The 22,779-nt window shown below is 60.7% G+C and overlaps 1 protein-coding gene across 3 annotated transcripts; it reads left to right on the plus strand.

Moving 5' to 3' along the window:
• The first annotated feature begins 2,493 nt into the window (after positions 1–2,493).
• On the plus strand, positions 2,494–22,765 carry DGKK (diacylglycerol kinase kappa). Of its 3 annotated transcripts, none has more exons than XM_021547796.2 (30): positions 2,494–2,632; positions 3,605–3,849; positions 12,194–12,304; positions 12,419–12,499; positions 12,720–12,824; positions 13,018–13,150; positions 13,331–13,437; positions 13,843–13,968; positions 14,115–14,217; positions 15,638–15,800; positions 15,897–16,005; positions 16,174–16,313; positions 16,448–16,529; positions 17,005–17,096; positions 17,321–17,420; positions 17,699–17,939; positions 18,177–18,275; positions 18,386–18,485; positions 18,903–19,010; positions 19,457–19,553; positions 19,632–19,739; positions 19,867–19,980; positions 20,113–20,247; positions 20,330–20,496; positions 20,615–20,732; positions 20,809–20,895; positions 20,986–21,102; positions 21,182–21,284; positions 21,779–21,909; positions 22,315–22,765. In XM_021547796.2, the coding sequence occupies exons 2-30, from the start codon at positions 3,652–3,654 to the stop codon at positions 22,387–22,389; spliced, it is 3,450 nt and encodes a 1,149-aa protein (XP_021403471.1). In that variant the 5' UTR covers positions 2,494–2,632; positions 3,605–3,651; the 3' UTR covers positions 22,390–22,765. The 3 variants fall into 3 exon arrangements, with proteins under 3 accessions (XP_021403471.1, XP_021403473.1, XP_021403472.1); XM_021547798.2 differs by having other exon boundaries at positions 2,495–2,632; positions 21,782–21,909; XM_021547797.2 differs by lacking the exon at positions 2,494–2,632 and adding an exon at positions 2,805–2,989.
• The last annotated feature ends 14 nt before the right edge of the window (positions 22,766–22,779 follow it).

Genomic DNA, 22,779 nt, shown 5'->3' on the forward strand with positions numbered 1-22,779 from the left:
CATTCAAAACCCCGTTACGCCTCCATGCAGCTCCAGCTGCTGCCAGGTAGGACCATCGGCCCAAGGCATGGTGGTGTGGCCGGGTTGCTGGGTACAGGCACCCTCAGTGCTGGACGTGGCCATGGCATGGGGTATCCTGGGAATCCTTTCGTGAGATCCCAGAGTCTTCCAGAGCTGCAAACAGAACCCACAAAGGTGCGGTAGTCACCTTAAAACTGATGTCCCTTGTCCTGTCTCTACATGCCCTGTGAAAAACTCTCCTTTTGGAATCCCCTTGATGTATTGAAATGCTACTTTAAGGTCTCCTTGGAGCCTTGTCTTCTCCAGGCTGAACAATCCCACATCTCACAGCCTGTTTCCACAGTAGATAGTTTTCAGCCCTCAGAGCATCTCTGTAGTGTCCTCTTGACCAACTCTAGCAGCACCACATCCTCCTTGTGCTGGGACCCCAGAGCTGGAGCCAGCACACTTGGGCATCTCACCAGAGCACTGCAGAGCAGATGGGGAGAAGCTCCCTCCCTCACCCTGCTGCCCACCATGCTGGGGCTGCACTCAGGACATGGGTGGCTCTCTGGGCTGCCAGCACGCTTGTGTGCACATGGAAGTGTGTGGTGGCAGCTGTGTATGTGCTCGGCTCCATGTGATGATGCCATATGCCCATATGGTTGCATGGCAATGGTGCACATGCTCACCTGTGCTTGGGGTGTGCATGTGGGTACGTGCACAAAAATGTGTGTGACCACGGTGTGAATGCTGACCTGTGCCAGCCATGTGCCTGTCTTGTCCATGTGGGGAACGCACAAATGCGTGCACAGTGGCAGCGCGTGTGCTCACCCATGCCCACACGCATCCATGGCATGCATGGGGTACAAGTGCTTCCCCACGCCTGGGGCGTGCAGGCACATGTGGCCTGTGACTGCTTGTGCGTGTGCCTGCGTGGATGGTGCACACACATGTGCGGCCGTGATGCCTGTGCATGCGCTGGCCCTGCCCACACAGGTGCTGCACACGCAGGTGCACGGCAGTGGTGCATGTGCTCTCCCATGCCCATGCACGTACCCGCGTGAGGGGAGCATCCGTCTGTGCACGGTGGAAGCCGTGCCTGCCCGTGCATGTGTGAGCCTGTGCCAACATATGTGCACCCAAGAACACCCACAGCGGTGTGCCTGAGAGCACACACACACCAGTGTGCCTGAGTACACCCACAGCGGTGTGCCCAAGCACACTCACACCTATGTGCCTGAGCTCACCCACACCGGTGTGCCCGTGAGCTCACCCATGCCGGTGTGTCCCTGAGCACACCCACATAGGTGTGCCCATGAGCACACCCACACCTAGGCGCCCGAGCTCACCCACACCAGTGTGCCCGACCACACTCACACTGGTGTGTCCCTGAGCACACTCACACCGGTGTGCCATTGAGCACACCCACGCTGGTGTGCTCATGAGCTCACCCGCACAGGTGTGCCATTGAGCACACCCACACCGGTATTGTGTCTGTGAGCTCACCCGCACCGGTGTGTCACCGAACACACGCACACCAAGTGCCTGTGATCACACCCGCACCGGTGTGCCATTGAGCACACCCGCACCGGTGTCCGCGAACACACGTACAACCGATGTGTCCCTGAGCTCACCCACACCGGTGTTGTGCCCGTGAGCACACCCGCACCGGTGTGTCCCTGAGCTCACCCGCACCGGGTGCCCGTGAGCACACCCGCACCGGGTGCCTGCCGTGCCCCGTGGGCGGGCGGTGCCCACGTGCTCTCCGGTGCTGTGCCGTGCTGTGCCGTGTTCTCCCGTGCTGTGCCGTGTTCTCCCCTGCTCTCCCGTGCCCTCCCGTGCTCTCCCGTGCTCACCCCTGCTCTCCCGTGTTCTCCCCTGTTCTCCCGTGCTCTCCCCTGCTCCCCCCTGCTCTCCCGTGCTCTCCCGTATTCTCCCGTGCCCTCCCGTGCCCTCCCGTGCTCTCCCCTGTTCTCCCCTGTTCTCCCGTGCTCTCCCGTGCTCTCCCGTGTTCTCCCCTGCTCTCCCCTGTTCTCCCCTGTTCTCCCGTGCTCTCCCGTGTTCTCCCCTGTTCTCCCGTGTTCTCCCGTGCTCTCCCCTGTTCTCCCGTGCTCTCCCGTGTTCTCCCCTGCTCTCCCCTGTTCTCCCGTGCTCTCCCGTGCTCTCCCCTGCTCTCCCGTGCTCTCCCGTGCTCTCCCGTGCTCTCCCGTGCTCTCCCCTGTTCTCCCGTGCTCTCCCGTGCTCTCCCGTGCTCTCCCGTGCTCTCCCCTGCTCTCCCCTGTTCTCCCGTGCTCTCCCCTGCTCTCCTCTGCTCTCCCGTGCTCTCCCCTGTTCTCCCCTGCTCTCCCCTGTTCTCCCGTGCTCTCCCGTGCTCTCCCGTGCTCTCCCGTGCCCGCGCGGTGCCGCGCCCGGGCGCGCGCGGCGGCGCGCGGGTGCCCGCCGTGCCCGCATGCTCGGGGCCGTGCGTGGGCCGCCCGCGCCGCGCAGCAGCGCCCGCCGTGCCGAGCAGGCCGGGGCTTGCGGCAGGGGCAGGGCCGGGGCCGCTTGCGGAGGCACGTCCCGGCGGGGCCGGGGGGCCGAAGAGAGAGCGACCTTGCACCGGCGGCGGCGGCGGCTCGGGTCGCGCAAGGTGTGTGCGGGGCGGGGGGCGCTCCGCCTCCCCCCTCCCGGGCGAGCTGCGGGATGCTCGGCGGGGATCCGGCACCCGGCAGCCCTGGGGCTGGAGGAGGCGATGCACCGGCTGCAGGGGGGGCGGGCCGCAGCGCTGCCCTCGCTCCCTCCCTCCCTCTCCTCTCCTCTCCCCGCAACGCTTGTTGCTGCGCCGGGAGACGGCACCGCGGTTGCCGGCAGCCGCGGGGAAGGGGGAGGGCGCGGCGGAGCCGGCCCGTGGTAGGTGCGCGGGGCCCGGCACGGCGCCGTGGGGTGCCCCCCGCCACCCCCGGGCCGGCCACGGCAGCCCTGCTGCCGTCCGGGCTCGCTCGTCGAGGTAGGTGCCCCCCCGGTCCCTCCGCAGCCCTCGGGGCCGCGGGATGCCATGGGGACGTGGCTTCCCCCGCATGCGGGAGCCCCGCGCTCCCCCCTCCATCCCAGCCCACCCGCAGGCACCTGCTCGGGGCTCGCAACCCACGGGCGCGGGAGGTGCACCCACCCCTCCCCAGCTGCCGGAGCCAGACGGATGGCGCGGTCCAGCTGCTGCTTTTCATGGAGATCCCTGCGCTGTCCCCGGCCTCCCAGGGCAGCCCAGCACCTCGGGGGTGGGCAGCAAGGGGAAATAGCACAGGCTGCGGGAATGGCTTCCACCCCTCTATGCACCAATGTACCAATGCCCGAGCGTGGGATAACCACAGTCTCCTGCGCCCAAGTCGGGGACAACGCTGGGATGCCAGGTAGGCTGAGGAATAGTTGGGACACTGAAAAAAAGCAAGGAAGGAAAACTTTGCCTGCAAGGATGCCACCCTGAGTGTCATTTCTGGGCAAGGATGCGCTACGTCCCTTGATTTCCAGGACTGCACCTCCCAGCTGGCAGAGCCCTACAGGATGAGGGGCTATGCGTGCCTCTTCAGGGCTTTTCCTCCATTCCTATGCGTCCTTGTCCTCTCAGGGCTGTCATCAGGGGCTGCAGAGCTCTGAGCCAAGCCAGGTTGGAAGATGGCCGAGAAGCTGGTGCCTGGGGACTTGTTCTCCAGGAAGACCCGGGAATCAGTGTCATCCTTGGACTTGGACAAGCTGGCACCCATCTCACCCGAGGTGGGTGGCGAGGAGTCGTCCGACAGCGAGGGAGAGCAGGAGGACAGTTCTCACAAGCTCATCCGGAAGGTTTCCACCTCGGGGCAGATGAGAAGCAAGGTCAGGGGTGGCGGATGCCGCCGGTGAGGGGCTGGCTGGGTGTGGGGTCACTGCTGAGAATGGGGCAGGGGAGTTCACCAGGGTGTAAATCAGTTCCAGGTTCTTGCTGCTGGCAGACTTGGCCCATCCAGAGCTTGGAGGGTTCTGGCCCCATGTGTCCTGTGGGAGGGCACATAGAAACATGCAAACCCCACAGTGGTAGTGCCAGCATTGGTCCCGTGGGGCTGTGAAGCACAGATTTTATCCCACTATTCAGGAACAGGGTCTCTCCCATATCCACATAGCTCCTACCACATTGCCTTCATGCTGCATTTGTAACCCCTGGGTTCCCCTTACCTGTCCCTGGAAGATGAAGACTCTTTTTTGGGAGGCTCTGCTCCGTGGATGCTCTGGGGCTGAGGTTTAGGGTCATGACAGTTCTGTAGGCTCCTTGGATCCCACACCCTGCTGCAAGCATTGTGTATCCAGGGCTTGCTGGGTGGCAAAATGGAACCTGCATCTTTCCTAGTGCCCCAGATCAATTTGGCTGTGCCAGCTGCCCATGCTCCCCATTCCCACAGAGCTAGTTTGCAGTGGTGGTTTGCTGGACAGATGGGAACACCTTTGAGGTCAGATGTGACACTCATACTTCCCAGGCATGACAGCAGCTGGGGGGTGTGTGTGTCTGTGTGTGTGTGTGTGTGTGTGTGTGTGTGTGTGTATCACAGGTTGCTCAGAAAAAGCTATTTTGATAGCACCTACAAAATATGGGGTGTGGTGCCTTTAGCCAAACAGGAATGCATGGTCAGAGGTGTCCCAGGTCAGGAGAGTGAAATGCAATGCAGGGAGAAAAAACCTGGGCTGAATGGCCAGGTGGGATGTGGGGAGAGAAGGGGGTTTGGGGGGGGGACATTTTGGGGAGGGAGGATGCAGACACAGCGCTGGGAGGATGCTCTGGATGACATGCTGGTCCTTTGCATCCACCTTTCAGCTGCAGGAAGAAGGTGGTGGAATGAGTCAAGGCAGTGCCTGCAGTGTTGGGTGGCACACGGGGGCTGCTAGAAATCCCCCTGCAGCCAGCTTTTGGTGCCAGCCACCCCTCAGCGGGGATTTGGTGGCTGTGCTGCTGCAGGGAGAGGGGAGAGCTCTGACAACACAGCACAGGAATGTAGTTGTGGAGAAGGGGGCAATCACTGGACTCTAGTGCTGGGTGCTGAGGGCATGGAGGAGGGGGAATGAGGCAGTGAGGGGATGCTTGGGGCTGGGGTAGGCTCCCCTCCTGCTGGCCCTGTCTTGGCTGTTACGCCAAGCCTGGTGCACTGGCATGTGGTGGGGCAGAGGATACCTGCCCAAGGGTATGGAAATTGCATCCTCCCAGCCTAGCACTGTGGGGATTTTCCACGTGGCAGAAGAGACTTCTGGGGCATTGAGAGGGCTCTTACTGAGTCCCTCTGGCTGCTTAAGGAACATACCTCAATTTCCCCTTCTTTGAAGCAGGCTGGCATCAACTCTGCCCTCTCCAAACTGGCTGCCAGGTGGGTGTAGAGGGCTATGCGGGTCAGGCTGCTGGGGAGGAGGTCGCCAAATCCCCCCACACCACCAGCAGGTTCTGGCCTCGTGCTGACAGGCTGCACGTGGGGAAAGGCTGCTGTGGTTGCTGCCCACATCCTGCCTGGCAGCAGCAACGAGCCATGCAGGAGCATGGCTGTGCAGCCATGGGGAGGCAGGTGGCGTGATGGATGGGCAGGTGGAAATGACATGTCTGAGTTAACAGCCCATGGAGCTGGGGGAGAGAGTGAGAGCTGGCAGGGCTGGAGCTGGAGGGGCCCGAGAGTGAGCTGTGCATGCTTCCCCTGCCACCTCTGTGTTTTCAGTGTTGGGGTTCAGTGTTTTTCCCGAGGATTCCTTTGCCCTGGTCCAGATGGGCAGGACTGCACTTGCCAGCCTGGCCTCTGGTTGGATGGACTCCTTGCTTTCTTATGGGGATGAGGAGTTTTGGATGACATTGCTGCTGCCACCCAGGTCAGGCTCGCAGCCCTGACATGGCACACGTGCTGCCTGTCACTCCAGGCACAGCCACAGGGTGTGTGCCATGGCAGGTACCTTCCTGAGTGGCATCCTTGGCACCCAGGTGAGGCTGGGGGAGGGAATCATTGCCTGCACCCCAGGGGCAGGGCCTGAAGAACACAGTTTATAAGGGAGAGTTCAGCGCCAGGGTGGCAGCTCCTGAGACACCACGTTGCGGGGGTCAGGGCTCACTGTCCTATTTTGGGTCATATGTGGTGGGTGGGGTGCTTGAGAGGGTCTACAGGAGCCTGCCATGTTGGGGGGCTGGGAAAGGTCAGGACCCCCACCCCATCCACAGTGCCTGGGGAACTGGGGAGCCCTTGGTCTCTGGTGATGGAAGCAGGCAGCTTCTCCCACTCCAGGCTGTTGTCCAGCCCCTGGGACAGGAAGAGGTGAGGATCATTTTGGGATCTATTGAATCCCTCTGATTGCTGCTCCCCATTCCCAGTGCTCCTGCACTCTGAATGCTCATGCCCCCACATCCCTTCCTAAGCCTCCCCATCAGTCACATCCCCCCCACTCCACACCTCCAGGCTGGAACTGCAGATGCCCTGTGGGGTGCTTTGTGCCAGCGTTGCTGTGGAGGTGGCGAGGTCATTGTACTCGGTGACAAAAACAACTGCCAGATGCAGGTGTCCCTGCTGGACTGAAAGGCTCCAGGATGGATGGAGTCCTGCTGACATTCCCCCCCACCCGCCCCCACCCTCCTCAGTGCATCTGGGGGCTGCCAGTTGCCAGTTTTAGGTGTGCAAGTGCAGAGTGGGAGGGGGGTGTGACTCTGCTTCCCAGCACTGGTCCCCTTCGGGCTGGGCGAAGGGGAGAGAGGGGCCACTGGTTCTGGGGTGCACCAATGCATTTGAGTTGATGGGGTGGTGGGTCACACCCGGCCCGTGTGGATGGCGTGTTCATTCCCAGCAGCTGCCTCCCAGAGTGGAGGCAGAGACTGATCCAGCAGTGCTGTTTGGTTCAGCAACACGTCCTGGGATGATTGCACCACTGCTGGGAGGCAGAGGCATCGAGGGGGAGACAGCAGGGTGTGTGCCAGGGATCCAGGGTTGCCCATGGCATGGGCACAATGCATGGCCATGGTGGGCAGGGGCAACCATGGCTTGTCTGCTGTTTGGAAAGGGGGACAGTGTTCCCAAATTCCTGATCTTGAGGTACATCACAGCTGTTTGGTGGGGCTGAGGGACACACCAGAATCCTCCCATGGGGCTCAGGGAGGTCAGTGGGTTTATTGGTACCCTTGTCCTTGCTGCAGGTATTGAGCATCCTGCAGGCTCGGGGTGCCCCAGGAATGGGGCAAGCTGTACCTGTGCATGCTGGGGTGTTGGGCAGCTGTAGGAGCCTGGTGAGGCAGTGCTGTAGAGCCAGGCTGTGGGGAAGGCTGCCCACTGAGCGCTAAATCCTGCCCAAAAGATGAAGAAAGAAGGTAAAGCTGGCTGGGACTAGGCCTGGAAACCTTTCTTCTGCAGCAGGAGGGTGACTCCTGAGCAGTGCATCCTCTAGGCTTGACACTGGTGGGGTACTGGAGCATCTCTCATACAGAGAGAGCCTGGGAGAGCTGGGATTGTTCAGCCTGGAGGAGAGACTGTAACCGAGGGGTTTGAAAGGGAGGGTGCAGCAAAGGGGGAACCAGGCTCTTCTCAGTGGTGCCTGCCAGTGGACAGAGATGAAGAAATAGGAATTGCACCTCAAAACAAGAAAACAGTCTGAGACCAGGGAGGCTGGGCTTGCTCTCATTAATCAGGGCTCACCAAGCTGGTGCCTGGGCTGTGAAGATAGCCCCGCTGTCAGGAGCCGGATGTTTGTGAGGTTTCTCAGGCGCTCTGCTCTCTCCTTGCTCACTTTTTCTGTTATATGAATGTCGCTCTTGTCCATCAGCTCTTGCTCAGCCCTGCTGGGCAGAGTGGGAGGGCTGTGCCCCCCAGCACTGGGGCACAAGGTGCAGAGGTGAGCTAGCACAGCTGGGCTGAGTGGGATGCTTGTAGCAGGGTGCTTGGAGATCAACGTGGCTGTAGATAGGGAAGCACGGCCTCATTTCTAAAAAGCAGCTGCTGGATAATGTGCTATAGGGGGTTTGCCTTTCTTCTGGGGGCTCCTTTCCTCATTCCTCTCCTCCTTTTGGGCACCTTTCAATGGCCTTGTGGGCACGATGTGATGGCTTGTCAGGACTGGTGCTGGGATCTCCTTTTGAGCATCCACCCAGCACGGTGTGGGACACTGTGGTTGGTCCTGCATGGCAGAAAGCTCCATCCTCTGGGAGCAGCTGAGCCTGTGGGGCCATAGCACCTGTCAGGCACTGAGCCCCCTGACTGCCCAGTCCCGGAAGAGCTCTGCTGTGTCACAAAGCCTGATAAGGTTTCCAACTGACTCCAGCCCGTGGGGTGCCTAGCAGCTCCTGGAAGCCCTACAGCTGGGCTGTTTGAGGTCTGCCAGCTTTTCTCTGCTGTCCTGGTGCCTGCTGGATCATCTGGGAGATGAGCTTTTATACAACTGGACCCTGGCTTGTGCCCAGTGGGGTGCTGCTCTTGGAGCAGGAGGGTGGCTGCCTGGAATGATGCTGGTGCAATGCAGGTTGGTGTGTTGACAAGTTATCCTCTTTTCCTTCTCCTCCTACCGGGTGAGGCATCGTGTGGTCACAGGGGGAAGTATATCCCTTCAGGAGTGGTGTAGGGTGGCCAGCTGTGTGGGCAGATAGTGTGGTGCTCACCAGCTGTATGTTATGGCATTCCTGAGTACCAACCTTCCTGGCTCTTCTCCAGGCACGCCTTCGCTGTCCAAGCTGATCCCAGCAGGAAAACCCTCCTGCCTCAGCTGTGGTCAGACCTCGCTGCACGATGGGCAGGAGTGGTGGGGCAGAGCTGGGAGAGTGGGGTGACAGAAAAAAGCAGCATCCTGAGGCTCTGCTGCAGGAAGGGCTGGCATTTTGGGTTGTAGCCTGACCTGGAAGAATCCCTGCTGGAGGGTGCTGAGCTGCCTGGGCTGCGGTTCAAGCCCCCTGCTTGTGCTGAGCACACAGGCAGGCTGTGGCATGGTGGCCTCTGGAAACCAGCCCAGTCCTGGCACAGCACGTGGCTGGCCGTCCTCCCAGGGCCATGTTTACCTGTGTCCCCTCTGAGGCTCCAGTGCCACTGCCACTCCAGCTGCATCTGAGCTGGAGGTGGTAGTGGGTCTGCAGATGCTGTTTGGTTTCATTCTTGCCTTTGCCTTCCTGCCCGGTGCCTCTGGGATCCCCCCAGTGCTGCTGCTGAGTCCCCTGGGCTGGAGAGAGCAGGGAGGGACCTCGGGATGGGGCAGTGGAGGGCTGGGACAGAGGAGCTGCCTCTGGCTGATTGCTGGGCAGGTTGCATGTGGCTCTGGGTGTGCTGCCTTGGCTGCTGAGGTGAGACCAGCTCTGGCTTTGCTGAGGCTCCCTGCAGTGCTGCCTGGGGCTTTCCAGACAGAAAAGCTGTGGTTGGGGTGAGTGGAGTGGCTTGGGTTTGTTTTGGGGTGTGGGTGGCACGCTGTGCTTTACAGCTGTGCAGTGACTGGTGCAGAGCTCCCAGCCAGTGGCCAGGTGCTGCCAGTGTCCCCAAAACTCCAGGAAGAAGAGGCAATCCCTGTGCTGCAGGTGCTCAGCTCCAGCACTCTGCAGCTCTGGGGTACCTCATAGCCACTTGCTATATAATTGTGGTGGCCCTGGTGCTCTGGGCAGGGCTCTGGGGAGCCAGCACAGCAGGGCTGATGCCACCCTGGCACGGTCTGCCTGCCCTTGCCATCGTCACCCCTGTCCTGTTTGCAAGGAGGAAGCACTGGGCTCCTCCAGCAATGCTGCAGCGTGGCTTCCACCGTGTGCCTGGGCCTGCTGCTGCCTTGGCCATCAGGTGTCCTCCTGTTGTTCATTCCAAAAACAAGGGTCCAAAACCATGGAGCCTCCTGGGAGCTGCTCCCTGCCCCAAGCAGGTGCCCCTGGCTGAGGCCCATGGTGGCTTCCCACAGTGAGATCCCAAAACAGCCCTCTGGCACCCCAGACTTGTGTGCCTGCCCAGCAGGATAGGACAGCTGGACTCCTATTAGGGCTTATTTTGGAAAGGGGACTTGCCTTATTTTCCCCAGGGAGGGTTTATGTGGCCCCATGCTGGCACCAATGGAACCTGTGCCCCGTGGCATCACACAGCAGGGATGGTGGGGCCTGGGTGGGCAGCTGAGGAGTTGTGCAGCCAAATGCTGCACATGGCAACACAGAGGGCTTGGGCTTTGATACCCAAAGTAACCCGCAAGGGTGGGCGTGGGGAGAGGTGCCCCTGAGCTTCTCTACACCAATTTTGCCACCCCGTGTTGGGATGGCTAGGGATTAGTCTGCACTGGTGGGAAACTGAGGCACACTCCCCCCAGCCATGGTATGGAAGTGTTGTAAAGCTCTCATGGGTGTTGTGGTGGAGGTGGGGGAGTCTGCCTTTCAGGGCAGCTGCATCCTGTCCCTGGGAGGGCCGGGACTGTGACACCTTGGGGCTGGGTGATGACTTTTTGCTGCTGTCAGCAGCTGCAGGAGTGGGTGCCACCCTCCCAGGCAGCCAGTCCTTCCTTGCTGTATCCTGCCACCCCCGTGGCCCTGGAGCCAGGCAGAGTGCTTATGCCCAGCTGGCTCCTGCCCCTGCTGTGATAGCCCTGAGACACCTTCATGGACCCTCCTCTTCTTCCTTCTCCTTGTCATCCTTTTCTCCTGCTGCCGCCCTGCCCTTCACTGTCACAGTTCCTCTCCCGCTCCTGGCTGTCACACACTGCCTGTCCCTGCAGCAGCACAAGGACTGCAGCAAACACACACAGCACCTGAGCCTGATGAGAGCAGCCAGGAGTGCTGGATGTGGTATTTGGGGCTGGATCCCCCCTGGGCCATGGCAGGACCCTGGCTTGTCCCCTCCTGGCGTGGGACGAAGACTGCTGGGGTCCGTGGTTGTGTGTAGATCTGGGGGTCACAGCTGGACCCCACTGGAGGGTCCCTCTGTGCTTTCACAGCTGAGAGGCCGGGGAAGGGACACAGTGTGCCCTGGGTGCTGGCACTGGGGACAGCTGGGCTGTTTGCACCTGCACCGACAGCCCGAGGCATCATGGGGATTGACCACAGCCAAACTCTGCACCAGTCCTGGGGAGGGATAAAGGCTTAAAACATCCCTCTTCAAACTCCAAGCTGGAAGAGAGCAGGGAACAATGTGCTGGGTGCCCCAGGGAGGTTCCAGAGGGTTACACATTTGGGGAGTTGAGGCTCAGGGAGCACCCCAGGTGGGGTTTTAATTTCTTTGTGAAGGCTTCTGCTATTCCTGGTGCTTTGGCCATCTGGTTCAGACCCGTGGGGCAGTAGATGAAGGCTGACACCTGGGGCTGGTGTGTTTGCAGGCTGACGGGTGCCTGGGTGCCAGCTCTTGCTGCACATGGGTTGGCACAGGAGTGCAGAGCCCCAGGGCCACGCTTCTCTCGCTGTGCCCTGTGCCCAGTGTTAATTTGCTGTTAAATGTGGCTTGTCATCATGTGCCTGGATTGGATACAACCGCTGTGGCAGCTAATTGCAGAGGAGCAGCTGAACAGAGCTGCCGGTGGTGTTTAAAGAAGATACAATCAAAGATGAGGCAGTGCCAGAGCATCTCTGCCGCCTCTTTCAGGCTCATAGCCATGTTGCAAACACTAATTAATTGAGTCTTGTAAACACCACTGCGAGAAGGGTAAATATTGGCAGGTGCTGCATTTCGGGAAGGGCAGAGGACGGGCAGCCAGGTTGCAGTGATGCACTGTGCTGCAAGGGATGCTCTGCCTGTGGGCTGCCCTCAGCCAGGCTGTCCTCTCCGGGGGCTCTGAGGAGAGCTGGCTGCTCTCCAGACCAGCTGAGGCTGCAGTAATGCCCAGGTAATGCCACTTCAAATATGCAGTCCAGGTATCTCTGGGGCACTAGTGTCCTCTTAAAGGAAGCTCTCCTGGCTCCAGTTTGCCCTTGGCTTCTAGGGAGCTGCAGCAGGGTGAGGATCTCCAGGCACTACCCTGGGGGTGGAGAGGAAATATCAGCAGTGGAGCTTCTGCACTGCTGAGACCTGCATCTTCCAGCCCTGCCATGCCTAGCAGCATCCTTCCAGATGACAGGGAGTGCCCAGTGCCCAGGCAATGGTAGGCAGGGAACATCATTTCCCCTGCTACATGCAGCAGAGAGTGAGCCCCAGAATGTCCAATCTGTGCTCCTGGGGACCCAGGGACTGGTGTCACAGGGGGAAAGGGTGGCTTTGGTGACCCCGAGGGGCTACAGGAGCTCAGGACATTGTGGTCTCTGCAGAAGAGTGTAAAGGAGGGGCTGTTGCTGAAGCAGACGAGCTCCTTCCAGAGGTGGAAAAGACGATACTTCAAGCTGCGAGGCAGGACGCTTTATTATGCCAAGGATGCCAAGGTAGGCTGGGGGGTGCTTCCAACATCCTCAGTTGGGGGGGCCCTGAGCCTGCCAGCCCAGGAGGGGATGGAGGGGGCAGCCTGCTGGACTGGGTTTTTGCTTCCTCCCTCGCAGTCCCTGATCTTTGATGAGGTGGACCTGTCCGATGCCAGTGTGGCTGAGACCAGCACCAAGAACATCAACAACAGTTTCACGGTGAGGGAGCTGTGGGGCTGCACCCTGTGGAGACCTCGGCACCTTGTGGGGAGGCACTAGAGACCTCCCTCATCCCCCCAGAGCCATGGGGCACTCCATAGCGTGGCCTCCCGCTGCTCGAGGTGGCCCTGGTGTGCCAGAGATGGCTGGGGTCTGGGCTGGGCCCTGGCTGGCCTGGCAGTGGCCTTGCAGGAGAACATGGGGCTGGTGGCTGTTGCAGGTGATCACGCCGTTCAGGAAGCTCATCTTGTGTGCGGAGAACAGGAAGGAGATGGAGGACTGGATCACTGCCCTGAAATCTGTCCAGAAGTGGGAGATCCACGAGGTGATGTGGGCAGGGTGCTGTATGGATCTGCATTTCCATGTGGAGTGTGTTTCCCTCTGTGTGCCTTTGATTGCCAGACAAGAGCTGCGTTGCCCCACAGACAGGAGTTGGGCTGGGGGGACTCGGGGGGCCAGGAGGGAGGGAGTGCCAGCTGAGGGTGCCAGGCACTGATGGGGCAGGGCTGTGCCTCCAGGCCACGCAGTTCAACATGGAGCACTTCTCGGGCATGCACAACTGGTACGCCTGCTCCCATGCCCGCCCCACCTTCTGCAACGTGTGCCGCGAAGCTCTTCCAGGGGTCACCTCCCATGGCCTCTCCTGTGAAGGTCAGTGCTGGGGTCCCGCTGGGAGGTGGGGTTGGCATCAGCCAGGGCAGCCTCTCAAGGCTGGCCCAGAGCAGGAGTGCTGCAGGGTGGTGCCCACTGCCCAGATGCAGAGGGGTTTGGGACCAGGGATGTGCATGCTGCGGGGACCTTCCCTGCTCCTCACTGCTCCCCTCCACGCAGTCTGCAAGTTCAAGGCACACAAGCGCTGTGCTGTCAGAGCCACAAACAACTGCAAGTGGACGACTCTGGCCTCCATCGGCATCGAAATCATCGAGGATGAGGATGGGGTAAGCAGGGGAGTCCCTGTCGGGACAGATCCTCCAGCAGAACCAGCCTTGCTGTGCCCAAATCAGGAAGGAGGAAGACACTGTAGCTGTCCCCCGCACTGCGTGGCCTCTGGGCTTGGCTCTGCAGGGGCATAGCTTGGGGACTCCTCCTCTGGAGCCCTGTATCAGGATCCCCTTTAGCTGTCCATGTGGGACCACCTCCAGACATTTTCTGGGGATGTATCTGGCCTGCCTCACATGCTGATGGCTTCAAGCCAGGTGGACAGGGATGAGAGGCCATGGGAGGGATCCCAGGCCTACCTTGCCCTGCTGCACGGCACCACCTCCATGGTGCTTGGGGAAAGAGGTGGCTGTGGTCTCTCCCTCAGGCGTGCAGGATGCTATTGGTAGCTGCCCTTTCTGCAGGTGGCCATGCCCCACCAGTGGCTGGAGGGGAACTTGCCCGTCAGCGCACGCTGTGCTGTGTGCGACCGGACCTGCGGCAGTGTCCGGAGGCTGCAGGACTGGCGGTGTCTCTGGTGCAAGGCCATCGTAAGGATGCACCCACCCCTGTCCCCACCCCTCTCCCAGCACAGACAGCGCTGCCCCTCCTGTGTGCATCTCTGTGAAAGCTGGTGCTGGAGACTTTGGTGCTGCATCCCCCAGCTTTGCTGATACACGTGTTCCTGTGCTCCCAGGTTCACAGTGCCTGCAAGGAGCTCCTTGGCAAGAGGTGCCCCCTGGGCCAGTACAAAGTGTCCATCATCCCACCAACTGCCTTGAACAGCATCGATTCTGATGGTGAGTCCTGGAGGGCACAGGGCTGGTCTGGAGGGGGGGACAGGCTGTTTGGGACAGGGTTCTGAGCTCTCTGAGGTCCTCTGGAGGTATTCACTTGTGGCACAGCAGGAACACCAGCTTCAGTAGGCTCCAGAGTCAATGCCCCTCTCTTAGTTGAAGGCTGCTTGTTGCCTTGCACTCTGTTTCAAGGCTTGGTGGTATTGTGTGAGCTTTGGAGTGGCATTTCTTGCCTGCATGTGGCTTTAGCTGCTCCTGCCAGGCCACCACTTGCAGTGGGTCAGGACATGGTCCCACTGTGCTGGGATCAGCAGTGCCAGCCCTACACCCCTGAGGTGGGCTGTTCTCTGTTGCACCTCAATGGCTCAGCATCTCTCAAGGCAGGATAAAGCTCTTGCTTGGGTTATTTCTCAGTATCTGAAGCTCAGCTGGCTTTTTGGTGGTGCAGAGCACAGCTTTTCCCTGGCATGGGACACTGCAGGGAGAAGCCATGTGGAGCGTGGGGGGACCCCCCCAGCTGTCTCCTTCTCCTGAGGGGCCCAGCTGGGCTCTGCCGAGCAAAATCTGTTCTCCTCCGGATATTTCTTTCTTCATTCTTTAGTGCTTTTCAGCACTCAGCTCAGCCGGTGGCACATTTGCCTCTAGTTACTCATTGGGATGCTGTCAGGGTAACCATCACGTGCTGCTCCTCAGCTCCAGAGCCTCGGCTGCTGGTGGCTGAACCTGGCAGCATCTCTGTCCCATCCCTCTCCAGCAGCCCGGCCATCCGTGGCTGTGAGTGCTGCCCACCCGACTGGGAACAGCTCAGCAAGGCCTCAGTCCCCCTTTGTCCTGCCATGCTGTCCTGCAGCACATGGGGACTGCTGGCAGCAGCTTTCCCACTGCAGCCCACGCTCTGACTCAGCAGCGCTCGGTGCTTTGTGTTCCCCATCCTCGCTGCTTGGCTGGGCTGCCGGTGGAGATGGAGCAGGGGCCGGGCTAGGAGGGGGGGCTGTGGGATGTTACCCCCGTGCTCCTGCTGGGGTGGGGGTGCTAGGGCTCCTGGCTGCAGCCCACGGGGCTCGGAGGGCTGTGGGGCTGGTGCCAGTGGCATGATGGTGCTATGGTCCCTGCTGCAGCACTGCTTGCTCTGCCAAGGGAAGGAGCCTGCAGACACAGCCAGGGGACTGGGATGGCCAAGATGTTCCTGAGGCAGGTGTGGGCTCTGGGCCAGCTGTAAATCCTGCTCTGCCTAGGGCACATTTCTTTCCCCATCTCTTTTCCTTAGAAGCACAGTGCTCCCTCTTCCCTCTGCTCCTCACCATCCCCATCGCTGCCCCTCCTGCCCTAGCACCCCACAGACAGATGGAGCATCCATACTCTGCTCTCCTGAATTGTGTGTGGGGAGTGAGAGCCGGGTCTCATGTGTTTGGGTTTCCTGCAGGTTTCTGGAAAGCCACCTGCCCCTCGACCTGCTCCAGCCCTCTCCTGGCCTTTGTCAACTCCAAGAGTGGGGACAACCAGGGTGTCAAGTTTCTGCGCAAGTTCAAGCAGTTCCTCAACCCAGCCCAAGTCTTTGACCTCATGAATGGGGGCCCACACCTGGGGTAAGCACCAGCCTGAGCACCGTGGAATTGCCTTGGTGGGATCCCCGTGGGCATCTGGCACAGCACCTAGTGCCTCTCTCCTTGCCCCCCACCCAGGCTGCGCCTCTTCCAGAAGTTCTCCACCTTCAGAATCCTGGTGTGTGGTGGGGATGGCAGCGTGGGTTGGGTGCTCTCTGAGATAGATGCCCTTGGCCTCCACAAGCAGGTGAGTTGGGAGTGCCTGGCATTACTAGTGCATGCTGGCACCATCCCCGGCCCTGGCACCCCGTGTGTGCTCCAGGTGCTGCCAAGCAATGGGCACAGCAGAGTTGGGGGTGTCAGAGGTGCCCTTGGGGGCTGCTCTGAGCTCCCCCACTCTGTCTCTCTCCTGCAGTGTCAGCTGGGTGTCCTGCCGCTGGGGACTGGCAACGACCTGGCACGGGTCCTGGGTTGGGGCAGCCTGTGTGACGATGACACTCAGCTGCTGCAGATCCTGGAGAAGCTGGAAAGGGCCACCACCAAGATGCTGGACCGGTGAGCAGGGCACACAACACCTGCCTCTCTGTCCCCCCTGCCTTGGCATCTCTTGGGCAGCCTGTCCCAGTTCCTTGCCCGTCCCTGTGCTAGGGGGCTGGGAGATGGCAAGCAGCCATGGTCTGTGTTGGCAGGTGGAGTGTGCTTACCTATGAGGCCCCCAAGCAGTCCCCGTCAGCCCTGAAGGAGGAGGAAAATGGGGACTCCAACATCCAGGTGGGAACTGGATGTTGGCATCTGGGGGCTTGAGATGGGGAGGGCAGGCTGGAGGGCAGGTTCCTGTTCAACCCAATTCCGGGCCATACAGGGAGGGATGGCACAGGGAGAGGTTATTCTGGGGGTCCCTGGGGATCTGAGGGGGCTGGAGTTGGCTGCATGCACTGAAATGAGCCTGGCAGGTCTCAGCTTGGCATGTGCAGTTGGGAGCAGGCAGAAGGTGAGGTAGAGCTAGCCTGCCACCTGCTTTGGACTCTTCTGTGTGCTCCTGTTCAGCCCCTTGCCTCAGTTTCCCTCCCGATGTGACTGCCCTCCCCTCTGCCCAGCAGCACGGGCATGGCTACCCTCAGTGCTGGGGAGGGCTGAATAAGGGCTGATCATCCCCAGCTCCAGGCTGGCTGGGCAAAGCTCCATCCCTGAGCGGGGTACATGGCAAGGTGGCAGGTGTCCAGCTGTCCCCACCTGTGTCCCCCAGGTCCAGATCTCACATTACGCCGACTCTGTTGCCTTCCACCTGGCCAAGATCCTGGAGTCAGACAAGCACTCAGTGGTGATCTCCTCTGCAAAGTAAGGAGGGGGCTGTTGATGGGGGTGCCAGGAGCCCCTTTTGCTGGGCTGGGGCTTGTCCCTCAGCACCACTGCACCCCCCTCGGCCTGGCTGTCCCAGCTAGTGGATAATCCTGGCGTGGCCTCGGGAGCAGCGGGTGTTATCCCAGCAGGTGCCCTGGCTGGCACCTGTGCCTCTCTGGCCACGCTGTGCCCCTCCTGACCTCCAGCCACTTCCCTGGCAGGTTCCTCTGTGGCACTGTCAATGACTTTGTGACCGAGGTTGGGCGGGCGTACAAGAGGGCAACGGAGAACAAGCAGGAGGCTGAGCTGATGGCACGGAAGGTGTGTTGGAGGGGAGCTGGAGGGTTGGGTAAAGCTGTGGCAATGCTCCCGAGCAGGGGAGGGGCTGCTCCACAGGTCTATGCCCTTGTTGAGCATGTAATTGGGGTGTGCCATGCTTGGGGTGCCCAGGCACAGGGTGTCCAGGTGTTTGGGATGCCCAGGCACGGGGTGTCCAGGTGCCTGGGGGTATCCAGGCACTCCTAGTGCCCAGGGAAGCCCCCAGCACTGGTGGGGGGCAGCAGCTTGTGCCAGTGCTGAGTGGGGTAGGTGTCCCACAGTGCGCCATGCTGAATGAAAAGCTGGACTCGCTGGTGCGGGAGCTGAATGAGGAAGCTCAGGCCATCATGGTCCCTGAAGAAGTGGCACAGGCCACCCATGCTGATGTCAAGGACCAGGAGAAAGCTGGCAGCTTCAACCCCAGTCCTGTGCCTCGCATCTTCAAATCCAAGGAGCAACTCATGCTGCGGGCAAACAGCCTGAAGAAAGCCCTGCGGCAAATCATTGAGCAGACAGAGAAAGGTGAGGGGGTGGTGGGAGCTGGCAGCTTCCCTGATGCTTCCCTGCAGCAGCCTGGCAGGGGCTGTGAAGCCTCAGTGGGTTGGTTGCTGGACCCGTGCCTTGGTTCTCCCCTGGGATCCTTGGGGATGGCAGCAGTGGCCCCACCCTGGGCCCTTCTGGCCCGAGTCCACAGGGCTGACTCAAGGAGGGGCTAACAGGGCTGCAGAGCCTCCCTGTCATGCCCCTCTTTGTATCCAGCTGTGGATGAGCAGAACAAGCAGACCCAAGCCTACCAGGGCAGCGTGGGCCCCAGCAAGGACATCTCGGAGGAGTTCAACAAGGAGGAGGAGAAGCTCAGTAAGATGCCAGCAGGGCACATGGCATTTCGTGGGGGCACGGTGGTGAGCTGTGGGACGGGCTCAGAGTGAGAACCCCTGTGGTAGCTACCTCCCTGTCACCCTGGCCAGGCTCCCGGCGGGTGACAGTGACCTCTGCATCTTCCTCCATCATCCTGGACCGGCCAGACACCTTTGGCAGCTTGCAGTTCCCTGAAGACCCCAGCACCCTGTGAGTCAAGTGTTCTGCCTGCCCTGGGGACCCTGGCCCTCTCTTGCTGCCCAGGAGCAGAGCTGGGACCATGCTGCCCTTTGAGGGGAGCCTCTGCCCACCAGTGAGGCACCTCTGCTACCAGGCCCTCCCTGGCCAAGCAGTGCCCGTACTGGGGGGGCCAGCCTGTGGATGGTGTGGGATCTCTGGCTGATGCTTGGAGCTTGGTGCTCCCGCCTGCAGGCAGGTCCTGGATGTGCCATGGGTGTCCTGCCATGGTGACTGAGAGAAATGCAGCCATCCCTGCTAGTTTTGGTCAGGCTTCCCAGTGCCAGCTGCCCTGCTCCAGTGGGTGTTACACTGCATCCTCTGGTGCCAGCCCAGAGTCGGTGATGTGCAGCTGCTGCTCAACCTGATTTCCCTCTTTGCTGATTTCAGACACTTCTCGGAGAAATGTGTCATGAATAACTACTTTGGCATCGGCCTGGATGCAAAGATCTCCCTGGAGTTCAACAACAAACGCGATGAGCACCCCAAGAAGTGCAGGTTGGCTGGAACCCCCAGATTTGCCCCAGGACAAACACGTACCTCTGGCTCCCCAGTGCCATCAGGTTGCTGGGAGCCATAGGGGTGACTCGGTGCTACTGTGCTGGGGACCCTTCCTGCAGCAGATTTTGTACCTGCACCCATTGTTGGGATGAGCACCCCTTGGTGGCAGGCTGCAAACACCCCAGAGAGGGTGAAGACACGAGGACTTGGTGGGATTTACTTCCTCTGCACCTGGAGAGAGGGACACTGCCATGCTGGCGTGGAAGGGTCGATATCTGGGTGCAACATGCTGCACCTTTGGCTTTTCTGGGAGGTAGCAGGAATTGAGGAAACTAAAGTCAGCAGTCTGGGACTGTTGAGCACGGTGCCCCAGGAAGGGTGTGGAGCCTGTGGCAGGCAGTGGGGAGCCCACGGCCCCTCATCTGTTGCACTCTGCCCCACAGCAGCCGCACCAAGAACATGATGTGGTACGGGGTGCTAGGCACGAAGGAGCTCCTGCAGCGCACCTACAAGAACCTGGAGCAGCGGGTACAGCTGGAGGTACAGGGCTGGGAGAACAGGCAAGGGGTGGCAGGGGCAGCGTTCCAGCAGCCCCCCAGGCTGAGCCCTCTCTTGCAGTGTGACGGGGTGCCCATCTCACTGCCCAGCCTGCAGGGCATTGCTGTCCTCAACATCCCCAGCTATGCCGGGGGCATCAACTTCTGGGGAGGCACCAAGGAGGACAACGTGAGTGCCAGTCCTGTGAGATGAGCTGGGTGGCCTGATGGCCTAAGATAGCCCAGGGCTGGGGTGTCCCTGCTTTGGGCACAGATGGGGGAAAATGGAAGTCTTCATGCATAGTGTTCCTCTGCAGAACTTCGGGGCTCCATCCTTCGATGACAAGAAGCTGGAGGTGGTGGCAGTTTTTGGCAGCATCCAGATGGCCGTGTCACGGGTCATCAACCTCCAGCACCACCGCATTGCACAGGTAGTGGCAAGGTACCCTGCAGGACCACAGCTCGTGCCTGAAAGCTCTCAGGGCAGCAGCGGAGCCAGAGGCAATGTGGCTCTGCTCAGCCTGGCAGCTGTTGATGGCAGCCCTGGGCTGTGTGCCCCGCAGTGCCGCGTGGTGAAGATCACCATCCGGGGCGACGAGGGTGTGCCTGTGCAGGTGGATGGGGAGGCCTGGATCCAGCCACCTGGCATCATCAAAATCCAGCACAAGAACAGAGCCCAGATGCTGACGAGGGACCGGGTGAGAGCGAGGTGCTCAGCAAGACCATGCCGGGAATGGGGAGGTATGACCGTCTCAGAGGGGCCGTGTCTGTCCCCCGCAGGCATTTGAAAGCACCCTCAAGTCTTGGGAGGACAAGCAGAAAGGGGAGAGCTACCGAGCAGGCACACGGCCACGGCTCAGCTCCCAGCAGTCCATGGAGTACCTGACCGAGGAGGAGAGCAGCCTCTTGCAGCAGGTCTCACGGGTGGCCGAGACCCTCATTGCCAGGTCAGACTGTGGGAAGGGAATGTGGTGGGCACAGGCAAGGGGGAACTGTGCTGTGGCCATGCAGAGTGCCTGCCCAGCCCAGGGGAGCCCTGGCAGCTCCAGCCCCTGTCACCCGCAGGATCCATGAGGCAGCCAAGGCTCACAAAGCCATGGAGCAGGAGCTGGCACATGCAGTCAATGCCAGCTCCCTGGCGCTGAGTGAAGCCCTCTCCCACAAAGCTGCTGGCACCTCAGAGGTGAGCGGGGACTGGGCAGCCTTCACCCAGGCCCCATGGGCCCTGCAGCTCAAGGGGCTACCCCTCTGTGCCCCAGTTTCTCAGCAGGAATATGGCTGTGGAGATGGTGCTGAGCATCAAGGAGCTGTGGGCTGAGACCAGGGCATTCCTGGAAGGGAAGGCGGTGAGTGAGGGGCTGGAGAGCACCCAAAGCCCCTCAAGGCTGCTAGCTCTGGGGTGGCAGCAGGGCTGGGCACGGTTCCTGTCCCCACAGCTGGACTCGCCGCAGGAGGAGGAGGCGCTCCAGGGCCCCCTGACTGTGCTGGGCCAGGAGCTGCAGCGGCTGCTGGACATCCACTGGCTGGGCCCCATTGCCCACCCTGCTGAGGAGGTGGGTGCACAGGGCCTGGGGTCTGGCACAGCCCAGGCTCAGGGAGCTGGAGCATCCCACCAAGCCTGGCTTCTCACAGGAAGGTGCCAGCAAGGGCAGCTTTAAGCTTCGCCTCAACATCCCCAAGCCCAGGAAGGAGAAGGACAAGCTGCAGAAGCAGAAGGCCAACAGTGCGCTCCCAGGTAAAGTGAGCAGTGTGCCAGGGTGGTGCAGTCCCTGCTAGAAAGGACCCCCCTCTGCTGACCTATCCCTCAATCTCCTGTCCTGGGGATGCTGGGGAAGAATCCTCAGGAAGGGGGAGCAGGGCTGGCTGGGGGTGGCACCCTTGTCACCAAGAGTCCATTACAGCTTTTTCTGATATCAGACATGCAGAGCACCCCAACCCCATAACTCCTTGGCTAGGGGGAGAAGGGGGCTCTGTACAGCTCAGACCTTTGGGTAAGTCCCTTATCCACAGCTGGGGGTCTGGTTGAGGTGGAGCAGCTCAGGCGCTCCATAAGTAAGCCAAGGAGAGGAGAGATCTCTGCAGCCTGAGCAGGCTGTGGCCCTGCTGGAGTCAGGGGTGGGAGGGGGTATCCTGTCTGCTGACCACAGGCTGCCATCACTGCTGCCTGCCCTGCTGCGTCCCCTGCCTGCACAGGACCCAGCAGCCCACCACTGTTTTCCTCCCTGCTAGCAGACAAGTGGGGCTCCGAGGAAGTGGCAGCTTGGCTGGAAGCGCTTGGTTTAGGGGAATACAGAGAAATTTTCATCCGGCATGACATCCAGGGCTCAGAGTTGATTCTGCTGGAGAGGAGAGACCTTAAGGTACAACCCCCTTGTGCCTCCTGAGGACACCCCCTGCCCTGAGGAGCATGGTGTCCTCCATCCCTCCTGGTGGCAGGTTGGCCCTACATCTGGGTCTGCAGAGTTGAGCTTGTGTAGCCTGTGTGCAGGGGTGGGGAAGCAGGGGAGGGTGGCCTTGCTCCTCCAGCTTGCAAGGCTCCAAACACCTGTGCAAAGCACTGTCAGCAGCACCCAACCCTCACCTGCACTCAGGTGTGGGGATGTGCTTTCAAGAGGACAGCAGGCTTCAGGGAAGCACTATGCTCTAGCCATGGAGAGCACGGGGAGCTGGGCTGTGCTCATCCTCCACCCTGTGGCTTATCTACCAGCAAGGGCCAAGAGCTGCCCCCCTGCAAATGCATCACCTCCACTTTCTCTTTCCTGCAGGACCTGGGGATCACCAAAGTGGGCCATATGAAGAGGATCCTTCAGGCCATTAAGGAACTCAGCAACCTGCCCTAGGCTGACAGCAGAGCAGCAGCCCAGCCCAGGTGCTGGGTGGGTGCTGCCCCAGGGAACAGGGGTTGGGTGGGGGAACAGGTCCCTGCCCCTGCCCCTGCCCCATATGTGTGGAGCCCCCCCTGCTTGCCTTGCTTTAACTCTGTCCCCAGTGACCCTGGAGCCACTGCTTCCCCCCAGCCTATGGGGCTGGGGACACAAGCAGAGGTCAGCCCTGATAGGTGTGTGGTCTGACCACCAGTCCCACCCCATCAGGGTCACTGTAGGAGCTGGGGCCACCCTCTGTGTGCTCAAGCTGGAGCCAAAGCAAAGTTTCCCCTTCCCCTTGTGGGTATTTATGCTGTGTAAATATTTGGAGAGAAGATACTCATTGCTGCTGCTCGCATGGTGTCA

This window comes from Lonchura striata, chromosome 14 (genome assembly GCF_046129695.1).
Source record: "Lonchura striata isolate bLonStr1 chromosome 14, bLonStr1.mat, whole genome shotgun sequence".
Lineage (NCBI taxonomy): Eukaryota > Metazoa > Chordata > Aves > Passeriformes > Estrildidae > Lonchura > Lonchura striata.

What these genes read in the sequence shown, in the direction of transcription:
- DGKK (XM_021547796.2), top strand. Translation starts at nt 3,652, where the DNA reads ATGGCCGAGAAGCTGGTGCCTGGGGACTTGTTCTCCAGGAAGACCCGG. An exon ending in GTGGTGATCTCCTCTGCAAA is followed by an intron (nt 17,097 to 17,320) that starts GTAAGGAGGGGG and finishes CTTCCCTGGCAG; the next exon opens with GTTCCTCTGTGGCACTGTCA. An exon ending in GAGGCACCAAGGAGGACAAC is followed by an intron (nt 19,740 to 19,866) that starts GTGAGTGCCAGT and finishes GTTCCTCTGCAG; the next exon opens with AACTTCGGGGCTCCATCCTT.